Here is an 11,570-nt window from a genome sequence, read left to right on the forward strand (position 1 = left end):
TGTAGTGTCCTTCTTCGTCTCTCTTAATCAGTGTTGGTTTGAAATCTACTTGATCTGCAAAGAGGATAGCTACTCCTGTTTTTTTTCGGGTTCCTGTCACATGGAGCATTGCTTTCCACCCTTTAACATTCAGTCTATGAGTTTTGTTTTGAATTAAGTGTGTTTCTTGTATGCAGCATATTGTTGGATTTTGCCTCTTGACCCATTCTGCCAGTCTATTTCTTTTGATTGGTGAATTGAGACCATTAACATTGATGGTTATAACTGAATCATATTGCCTTATATAAATTCTAAACACCTTAATTACTGTGCATGAAATTGAAAATGTAATAAAAAACTTACCAACAAAGAGAAGCCCAGGTCCTGATGGCTTCAGTGAAGAATTCTACAAGACATTTAAAGAACTATTACCATTACTCTTTAAACTCATCAAGGAAATTGAAAGAGAAGCAAGGCTTCCAAATTCATTCCTGGAACCAAGTGTTACTTTGATTCCAAAACCAGGGAAAGACCCAACCCAAAAAGAGAACTACAGGCCAATCTCCCTAATGAACATAGATGCAAAAATCCTCAAGAAGATACAGTGGGTCATCAAGAAGATCATACACCCTGACCAAGTCGGATTTATCCCAGGGATGCAAGGATGGTTCAACATCCATAAATAAATAAATGTAATACACTATATTAACAGAGTTAAGGACAAAAACCATATGATCATCTCAATAGATGCAGAAAAGGCATTTGACAAAATCCAACAACCATTCATGATAAAAACCCTACAGAAAATTGGCATAGAAGGTCTTTATCTCAACCTGATTAAGGCTATCTATGAAAAACCAACAGCCAACATCATACTAAATGGTCAAAAACTGAAAAAATTCACTCTAAAATCAGGAACCAGACAAGGATGTCCACTATCAACACTCCTGTTCAATATAGTTCTGGAAACATTAGCCACAGTAATTAGAAAAGAGAAAGAAATAAAAGGAATAAAGATAGGAATGGAAGAAGTGAAACTGTCATTATTTGCTGATGATAGGATACATTACATAGAAGACCCAAAAAACTCTGCAAAAAGGCTTCTAGACTTAATTGACAGATTCAGCAGAGAAGCTGGATACAAGGACAACACTAAAAAAAAAATAGCTTTCTTGTACACAACTAGCAGACTCACTGAGAGACAAATTAGGGAAACAATTGCTTTTACAATAGCATCCAAAAAGATGAAATATCTAGGAATCAAACTAAAAAGGAAGCAAAAGTCCTCTACACTGAAAACTACAGCACTCTGAAAAAAAGAGATCAAAGAAGATACAAGAAAATGGAAAGATATCCCTTGCGCCTGGGTAGGAAGAACCAATATAGTGAAAATGGCCATACTTCCAAAACTGCTACATAGTTTCAATGCAATGCCAATTGAAATTCCAACAATATACTTCACAGAACTAGAGAAAACAATCCAAAAATGCATTTGGAAGCAGAAGAAACCTAGAATAGCAAAAGCAATTCTAAGCAATAGAGACATGGCAGGGGGTATCACAATCCCCAACTTGAAACTATACTACAAAGCTACTGTGATAAAAGCAGCATGGTACTGCCAAAGAAACAGACCCAAGGATCAGTGGAATAGATTAGAAGATGCAGAAACAACTCCAGATATACTCAGCCACCTCATTTTTGACAAAGGAGCCAACCACCATCATTGGAGGAAAGATAGCCTATTTAATAAATGGTGCTGAAAAAACTGGATTTCAACCTGCCAAAGATTAAACCTAGACCAATACCTATCACCATGCACTAAACTAAGATTGAAGTGGATCAAAGATATAAATTTTAAAACAGAAACACTGAACTTGCTGGAAGTTAAGTTAGGTAGAACTCTTGAAGATATTGGCATAGGAAAAGACTTTATGAACAAAACCTCAGTAGCATGTGAACTAGCATAAATAACCAACAACTGGGATCTCATCTTATTAAAAAGCTTCTTCACTGTATAAGAAACCACCAACAGAGCTAACAGACAGCCTGCAATGTGGGAAAAAAATTTTAGCACCTGTTCCTCACATAAACGAATACTATTTGGAATATATAAAGAATTGAAAAAAATCAGACCCCCCAAATTCAAAGACCCAATTCAAAAATGGGCATCTGAAATGAACAGACATTTCTCAGACAAAGAAATAAAAGCAGCAAACAAATATATGAAAAAATGTTCAACATCACTGGTCATTCGAGAGATGCAGATGAAAACAACACTGAGATCCCACCTCACCCCAGAAAGAATGGCTGCTATCAAGAAATCAACCAATAACAAATGCTGGTGGGGGTGTGGGTAGAAAGGAACCCTTCTCCATTGCTGGTGGGAGTGTAGACTGGTGCAACCACTGTGGAAATCAGTATGGAGATACCTCAAAGAACTCGGGCAAGAGGTCTCATTTGACCCAGCTATTCCCCTGCTGGGTATCTTCTTACAAGAATTAAAAGAATCATATCACAGTGATATATGTGCACCCATGTTTATAGTGGCACAGTTTGTAATAGCTAAACCTTGGAAGCAGCCCAAGTATCCATCAACTGGAAACTGGATAAAGAAGGTGAGGTTTTTTTATAAAATGGAGTCCTACTCAGCCATAAAGAATGAGAAACTAGAGTCAGTTGTAGCTAAATGGATTCATATCAAGGCCATACTCTTAAGTGAAATAAATAGGACACACATGTGTAAATACTGGATAGTTTCTCAAGTGTGAGAAACTGAAAGTGTAAATAAGGTTCAAAATGATTAAAATGAATAATTGATAATTTGAATTGGGAAAAAAGGTCCAAAGAGTGAAGGGTGAAGGGTGGGGAAGGGGAAAGGAAAGAAGGAAAAGGAAAAATTATGAAAAAAGAAAAAAAAATGCAAATGATGTCTATGTAAATAGGGAAGTGTGGAGGGGCTGAAAGGTGCACAGGTAATGGGGAAAAAATAAGAATCAATATACATCATGTACAAGTACAAACACCCAATGATAACTGTAAATGTATTGTATACCTAAAATGTACCAAAAAAAGAACTTAAGAATAAAAAAAATAAAAAAGAAAAGAAAGTCTATGCAGCAGAATGACCTAATGTGAGGAAAGAATTTCAGATATAAAAGATAAGATTGCAATTAGTGACCAGTAAATGAAAAATTGCTTTAAAATTGTAAGGGAACATGAGAAATCAATCCAGCAGCTGCTAGATGATGCAAAGAAGAATAACATAAGACTGATTGGAGTCAATGAAGAAACAGGAGAGAGTGCAGATGACATAAAAAAACTGTTCACAGAAGTGATGGCAGAAAACTTCCCAAGGAGGGGAAAAGAACCTCACATACAGATAAGTGAGGCATATAGGACTCCAATTAGCCTTGATCAAAAAAAAAAAAAAATCTACACATAGGCATATAACAGGATTCCAGAAAACCAACAGAACAAAATTCTACAAGCAGTGAGAGAAAAGAAACAAATCACATACAAAAGAAAGCCCATCAGAATCACAGCAGACTTCTCAATGCAAACCCTCAAGGCAAGAAGAGCTTGGAGTGATGTATTTCAAGCCCTAAAGGAAAATAGCCTCCAACCCAGATTGATGTACCCTGCAAAACTATCTTTCAAAATGGATGGAGAAATAAGATACTTTCATGACAAAGGGCACCTCAGGAACTTCATGAATACCAAACCAGCACTCCAAAAACTTTTAGACAATACTCTAGGAAAAGACAATGAGGATCACAACACCAGGAAGCCCAGCAGAATGAATCCATTGGAAGTGACAAATTAAATGCAAAGGGCGAGAGTCCAACAAAAAGAAAATGTCATGACAAGGCTTTTAAAACTTTTAACTTCATCTCCCTAATGAGTGTATAACTCAATCTTGTTACTGTACTGATTAGTATTTTTCTGATTCTAGTGTTGTACACCTTTCCGTGTGCTGTACTGGCTATTTATCATCTTCTTGTGTCTACTTTTTAATTGGGTTATCTATTAATGAGCTGTAAGAATTCTTTATATATTTTGGTCATAGGTTATATGCATTGTAAATGTGGTCTGTTTAAGGACTTTTCATTTTAATGATGTCATTTAAAGTTCTAAGTTTTGATGGAATCTCATTTATCAATTTTTTTCTTTTATACATCATATTTTTTGTATCCTAGGAAGTTTTTGCCTACCCTAAATTCATAAACATTTTCCCTTATAATTTCTTCTTAAATTTTTATAGTTTTAATCTTTCATATTTAGGTTCATAGATCTTTTCAAGTTATTTTTATGTGTGGAAATAAAGGGTTGAGGTTAATTTTTTATATACAGATACCAAGTGTGCTAGTGCCATTTGCTGAAAACACTATCTTTTCCTCGGCTCTTGAATTGAGTTTATATTCTATAAAATGTTAATGTTAAATAATCTTTCAAAACTCAGTGGACCATATATGTGTGGTTCTATTTCTAGATTCTCTGTTTTATTCCAATGATCTATATGTCTTTCCTTACACCAACACTGCCTTGATTACTGTAGCTTTAGAGAAAGCTTAAAATTAGATACTAAACATCTTCCAATAATGTTTTTTTCTTTTTCTTTTCACTTTTTTAGGTCCTTTGTACTCCTACATAACTTTTAAAGTTCAATATCCAATTCTTCATTTATAGCAAGTATACACAGACCTGAATTTTTATATATACCTTGTGTTTTCTAATCCTGCTAAATACAAATACAAGTTCTAGGGGCTCCTAGAGATTTCTTAGTATTTTCTCTGTAGATGATCATTTCATCTACATATAAAGATTTTACTTCTACCTATCCAATCCTATCCTACAATTTATGAGGTTTTCAATAGTGGCCAGTCACCCAGATTTTTCAAAAGGAAACTGACACCCCCCCTCCTTCTATACCCATTTGAAAGTTTTTCATATCTTTTCCCCCTTAAGTCCTGTGTTTTCAGCACCCCTTTGCTACACTGGGCTCTGCCTTATGACATGTTTTAGATTCAGATGTGTCCCAAGCATATAGCTCCTAGCCTTGCCATTTCCAGTCCAGATTGCTTGCTTTTTCTGTAGATTCCTCCATCCCAACAATGTTCAAGGCATTTTTAACTTCATGTCACTCTATCCTTGGCTATTCTCCCTTGTTCTGAAAAGTTTTTTAATCTATGAAAAAACTTCATCATAGGGAGAGTCTCCCTGCTAGAGAGTCATCTTCAACACAAACCTGAATTGAAGCTCCTGTTAGTTCATACATTGTCTGTGTTTAGAGGACCCAATGAAGACCGACATTTGTATATCTTAAATTTTCCTTTTTGCATGTTGAAGTTTTGAACAACTTAGGCTGGAAATGTCCAGTGTTGGACCAGTCTATTGGGTTCTATATATACCTCATCCTCCTGGTGTTTTACTAAATTTACTCCCTTGACATATGTGCTGTACTAACTTTTGGACTTCTGGTCCCTGCCTCTTTCAAGTTTGCCCAGAATGTTTTAATTTTTTGTGCTGATCTTCCTTTCAGATCTGTCTTCTGTAATCATCTATCATAGCTGTTCCACTATCTTTCAGGGATAGTTGTAAATGTGCATTTGTCATAAGCTCTCTGTAGCTTTACGGTGGAAGGGCAGTGGTAGGGAGTCATTTTATTTTGCACTTGCTCTTACTTGAATCTAGTTCCTCTTGCTTATCCTATAAAAACAGCTGCAGTTGGATGAGATCACAGTATTGTAGGTAGTAAGTTAATTAGATTATCTTGTAGGCAGGTAGACAGGGTCTAACAGCCCTTGAAGTGCCAGTCCTCAAGGAGACACCCTTCAAGGAGCCAACACAGTGAGGAGCCAACATGGATAACAATTAAGGCACATTCACTGGTTAGCATTATAAAAAAGAAAAGAGGTGCTACTTCCCCTAGAGATTGATAACAGTGATTGATATTTTAAATGGGAAATTCCTTTTATGTGACTTATTTTCCTATTTGATCCCCATTTAATCAATATTTCCTGGGTGATTGTACTTGTCATCTTATTGGTTGGTCATGGTTTTGCCCCACCTCATACCCACCTCATAATTTCCACTGGGTCTTATAATTTTGTCCTACCTTGAACCTGCCTCACCTCGTAACTTTGTTCCATAAAAAAACCCCTGGGAAATAGGGTCCTGGGCAACCCACTTTCTGGTCCTTCTTCTGTTTCTCTTAGATGGAAGCTTTCTTTCTCTCAATAAAATTTTCCTACTCTTAACCTCAATTGTTCCTAGAATTCATTCTTCAATTTTAGAGAACACAAACTCACATTTTGGATATCTAGCAGGTTTGGGGTTACATCTGTTCCTCCTATATCAACAGAGTCTAATTTGTTCTCTGTTCTTCAGGGGATCTGGGCTTTTACTTAACACACAATTGGGGGGCGGGGCTTGAGACTGTTTTTATAAAGGGGGAATGAGGTCATAATCAGGTGTTCCTCTTTCCAGAGTCTGTGGCTCAATGAGAAAGGACCTGAAAGAACTAAACTAGAAAATTCCTGTAGAAGGCTTATACTATTGGGAGTTGTCAGGTTTCATAGAAGCAAAGAAATAGATTTACACAGCTCATATCCCTCTTCTAGAAAGTCTCAGGATTCCCTGCCTTTTTCCCTGAATTAAACTCATGATGTGATTACAGCGAGGGGGCCTGCAAGGCTCTGACTTTCTGCCTAGTTATTTTTCATCTAATATTGATTTATGTGTTGGAAACTCTGAAAATTTTTTGAGGGTAATTTTATTTTACTTTATTTTTAGAGCAAAGATGATTTATTGAGCTTCACTAGGGAACCATAACAGTGACACTATTCCAACAAGACTATTTTACTTTAGATTTCATGAGGAAACCTTTTATTAGCAACATACTTTCAATAAAGTAGTTATTAATAGCTAACTACATTAGATTTTGGGGTAGTTTCCTTTCGTGTTCTCAAACTAAGATTTTTCTAAGACATATCTGATGTTCCAGTAAAAGAACACTCTGAGTTTTCACTATATCCTCAACTAGGAACTAAGTGGTTCTAAAAATAAGATAGAAACTCAGCTCTCTCAGCTCTTCTGAGTTCCTCAAGATGAGACTGGCTTCTCCTTTGAGGGAGCATCCTGGGTAGATATTTATAAAATACTTACAGCAGTGCCTAGCATATGGTAGCTGTAGTTATATTATTGGTGTTCATTTCAGAGAATCTAGAAATAGAACCACACATATATGGTCCACTGAGTTTTGAAAGATTATTTAACATTAACATTTTATAGAATATAAACTCAATTCAAGAGCGGAGGAAAAGATAATGTTTTCAGCAAATGACACTAGAACACCTGGCATCTGTGTATAAAAAATTAACCTCAACCCTTTATTTCCATACATAAAAATAACTTGAAAGGATCTATGAACCTAAATATGAAGGACTAAAACTATAAAACTTTAAGAAGAAATTATAGTATTTATGAATTTAGGTAGGCAAGAATTTCCTAGGATACAAAAAAAACGATGTATAAAAGAAAAAAATTGATAAATGAGATTCCATCAAAATTTAGAACTTTGACATCATTAAGAAAATGAAAAGTAGTCCTTAAACATATTTATAATGCATATAACCTATGATCATAATATATAAAGAACTCTTATAGCTCATTAATAGACAACCCAATTAAAAAGTAGACACAAGAAGATGATAAATAGCCAGTACAGCACAACGAATGGTGTGCAAAACTAGAATCGGAAAAATACTAATCAGTAAAATAACAAGATTGAATTATACACTCATTAGGAAGATGAAGTTAAAAGTTTTAAAAGAACAAATGTCAGCTTAGGTGTGAACCAGTCAGAAATATCTAATCCTGCTAATGTGAATGTAAAACGATAAAACCATTTTGGAAAACAATATAGAAATTTCTTGTATTACTGTTAAGAACCAACAGTCCTGCTCTTAAGTTTTTACTTAAGAGGAATGAAAACACATGTTCACAATAGATTTGTACACACAAAGTGATTATCCCTTATCTGAAATTCTTGGGACCAGAGTGTTTCAGATGTTCATTTGAAATCCACTTGATCTGCAAAGAGGATAGCTACTCCTGCTTTTTTGGGGGGGGGGGTGTTCCTGTCACATGGAGTATTGTTTTCCACCCTTTAACTTTCAGACTATGAGCTTCTTTTTGAACTAAATGTGTTTCTTGTATGCAGCATATTGTTGATTTTGCTTCTTAACCCATTCTGCCAGTCTATTTCTTTGGTTGGCGAATTGAGACCATTAACATTGATGGTTATAACTGATACATATTGACTTATCATTGTCATGACTTTTTCTTTTTGTTGGATTCTCCCCCTTTGCATTTAATTTCTTGTCACACCCAGTGGATTCATTCTGCTTGGCTTCCTGGTGTTGTGATCCTCATTGTCTTTTCCTAGGATATTGTCTAAAATGTTTTGGAGTGTTGGTTTGGTATTCATGAAGTTCCTATGGTGCTCTTTGTCATGAAAGTATCTTATTTCTCCATCAATTTTGAAAGATAATTTTGCAGGGTACATCAATCTGGGTTGGAGGCTGTTTTCCCTTAGGGCTTGAAATACATCACTCCAAACTCTTCTTGCCTTGAGGGTTTGCATTGAGAAGTCTGCTGTGATTCTGATGGGCTTTCCTTTGTATGTGATTTGTTTCTTTTCTCTAACTGCTTGTAGAACTTTGTTCTTCTGTTGGGTTTCTGGAATCTGAACGATTATATGCCTATGTGTAGATTTTTTTTGATCAAGGCTAATTGGAGTCCTATATGCCTCACTTATCTGTATGTGAAGTTCTTTTCCCCTGCCTGGGAAGTTTTCTGCCATCACTTCTGTGAACAGTTATTTTTATGTCATCTGCACTCTCTCCTGTTCCTTCATTGACTCCAGTCAGTCTTATGTTATATTAGCAGTGGCTAGATTGATTTCTTGTGGTCCCTTACAATTTTAAAGAAATTTTTCTTTTCCTGGTCACTAATTGCAATCTTATCTTCTATATCTGAGACTCTGTCCTCACATTGGCTCATTCTGCGGCATAGACTTTCAATGGAGTTTGTAATCTCCTGGAAATCTGTTTTCATCTGTTTTATGGATTCCATTTGTTTCATATGTTGGGATTCCATCATGTTCCTGAGCTCCTCTCTAGATTTATTAATCATGTCTTGCACTATGAGTACAATCTCTGCTGTTATGTGAGAAATTATTTCTGATTTCACTTTTTCCAGATCCTCTTTTGTTGCCAGTTCAGGGAGTCCAGGTAGTTGAGTATCAGAGTGTTCCATCTTGTTTCCCTTTGGGGTTGTTGTAGGTGATCTGGAAGTCTGGTTTTGAAACTTGTTTACGTGTCTTCTCATTTTGATGGGGGGGTGAGGATGCTGCTGGCACCCATGCAGCTGATCTTCTCTGTGCTGGAGGGGGTGGTATGGTGGCCCAGAAGCCTTCTCTTGTGCCCTGTTTGATTTGTTTTAGGTCACTGTGGCCAGCTCTGAGTGCTGCCAGTTGCATCAATCCACCTGAGAAGGTAAGCTCCTCCTCTGAAGGAAATAACTGTTACTGTCTACACTTTTAATCTTTAATACATTTTATGAATATGTCATTCTTCATTCAATAACCTAGAGACTGGATAAACATTAATGTTCTTTCAACCTTTTGCTATTACAGAAATAAATTACTGCAGTGAATATTCTTCTTTAGGGTTAAAATCCCTTAACTGCAACTGTAAAGCCCAAACAACTTAGAAAAATGAAAGTTTTTCAAATGTTTGACATACTTATAGGGCAGCTAAACTGTAGTTGACCTGATTTGAGGCAATTTATTGTATTGTATTTATACTGCTTAATGTGAACTTGTGTATCTTTTTTGCTGACATATAACTGGGTTTGATTACAGGTTGTTATCCTAATTCCCACTAGAATTATTACAAAATGTACTATATTGTATGCATCAACTTCCTAAAAATCCAAACAATTTTAATTTCTGAAGCATATTCATTACTAAGAGTTTTGGCTACATGACAGTAGTCTGTACAGATGTGACTGTACACATTTATGAGTTGTATCTTTAGGATAAGTTGGAAAAGCAGAGTCACTAAAAGTAAATGCATTTTAAATTTTGATGGATATTGTCAAGTTGCTCTTCAAAGACATAAAGAATTTACATCATAAACAGTTGTTTACATCATAAACATTTACATCACAAATGTTAAATGTAAAATGAAAGTGCCTATTCTTTTACACCCTAAGAAAACTTTTTGATGTTTCCTAAGTGAAAGGTGACAACTCATGTAGTGTTAAATTCATTTCATCATGGGTGAGACTAAGTGTCTAAAATTGGATCAATTACCTAACTGGCTTTTATATATATTACAAATATTTTCTCAACTTATTGTTGGCATTTTGATTTGTATTTTATTTATGATCATTTGCAGAAAACTCTAATCTTTTGTGATATTAATCATCATTTGGAATTTATTTTGCCATAAAGAATCATATTAGACTTCTATTGCTGCTATAAAATTGCAATAAATTAAAGCAGCTTAAATCAATACAGATCTGTTATCTTTCAGTTCTCTAGGTCAGAAATCCAGCACTGTCTGACAGGACTGAGGGCCTAGTCTGGGCTAAAATCTGCTCAGAGCTCACTGGGCTAAAATCAAGGAACTAACCAGGGATGTTGAGTAAAATCTGCTTTCACATTCACTCCTTGCAAAGGTAAGCCTGTGATCCTCATTTCCTCAGCCTTTAGAGGACACCCCCACCAAATCATATGGCCTTTTCCACACTGTGTAATTTCTCCTCCACAACAGAGTATCTACTGCAGCTTCTAACCCCCTCTGACTTGACTTCTGCTACTTCTTGTCTGTTCATAAGGGCTTATGTGATTACTCTGAGCATGCTCAAATAAGCCAGACTAATTTTTCTATCTCAAGGTCAGCCATGCTAATGACATACAAAACCATTTATGAGAGTAACACCAGGCAACAATCTTGGGTGACATTTTCATTCTGCCTATAGTCCCAGTGAAGAAGGTTTGAACTTTTTTTCTCCAATTTCTAGCCACTAGTCCCCAAAATATTTTTAATAAATCACTGATAACAATTTGGGTAATTCAGAAATGTTCCTGATTTGACCCTTTTCCCACTGGAACTCTTTTAAGTCCAAAGATAAGGGATTGTCAGGTCTACCTTGCAAAGACCAGGCTCCTCCTAGGGCTAGACCCACAGGCTCAATGTGAAATGTCCTGGGCATAGAGCTCCCTTGAAAAGGAAGAAAGAGCTCATCTTGGGAAGATGAGGGAAGGATCTGGATCTTGGAGGTTCAGTCTTTATTAAAACCTGAGAATGACAGCCAGAACTCCAAAGATATGAAGGCATTGGACCAAGGTCACTTGGCAGCCTCCTCCCATCCTTACCTCTTTCCAAGCAGCTAAGACTAACGGCTTTTATCTCCAGAGATCTGGAACCTTTCAACTAGTTTTTGCTTCAAACAACTAGCTGAACTGCTGAAAGTGAGAGAAGCACAGAACTCAGGAACACTGAATAAGTCATTTATTTAGA

The 11,570-nt window shown here is 36.0% G+C and overlaps 1 protein-coding gene across 2 annotated transcripts in view; it reads right to left on the reverse strand.

The window, feature by feature from the left end:
• Hsd17b7 (hydroxysteroid 17-beta dehydrogenase 7) overlaps positions 1 to 11,570 on the reverse strand; it is a 65,543-nt gene that overhangs the window by 22,862 nt on the left and 31,111 nt on the right. For both annotated transcript variants that reach the window (XR_015443009.1, XM_087190874.1), the window contains exon 9: positions 343 to 385. Coding sequence is in view for 1 of the 2 variants with exons in the window: in XM_087190874.1 (XP_087047000.1) it covers positions 343 to 385 (43 nt within the window). In the remaining variant the exon portion in view is untranslated. The remainder of the gene's footprint in view (positions 1 to 342; positions 386 to 11,570) is intronic.

The sequence above is a fragment of the Heterocephalus glaber genome, unplaced genomic scaffold, assembly GCF_053883595.1.
Source record: "Heterocephalus glaber isolate CG9 unplaced genomic scaffold, H.glaber_assembly_v1.0 deba00001561, whole genome shotgun sequence".
In the NCBI taxonomy this organism is placed as follows: domain Eukaryota; kingdom Metazoa; phylum Chordata; class Mammalia; order Rodentia; family Bathyergidae; genus Heterocephalus; species Heterocephalus glaber.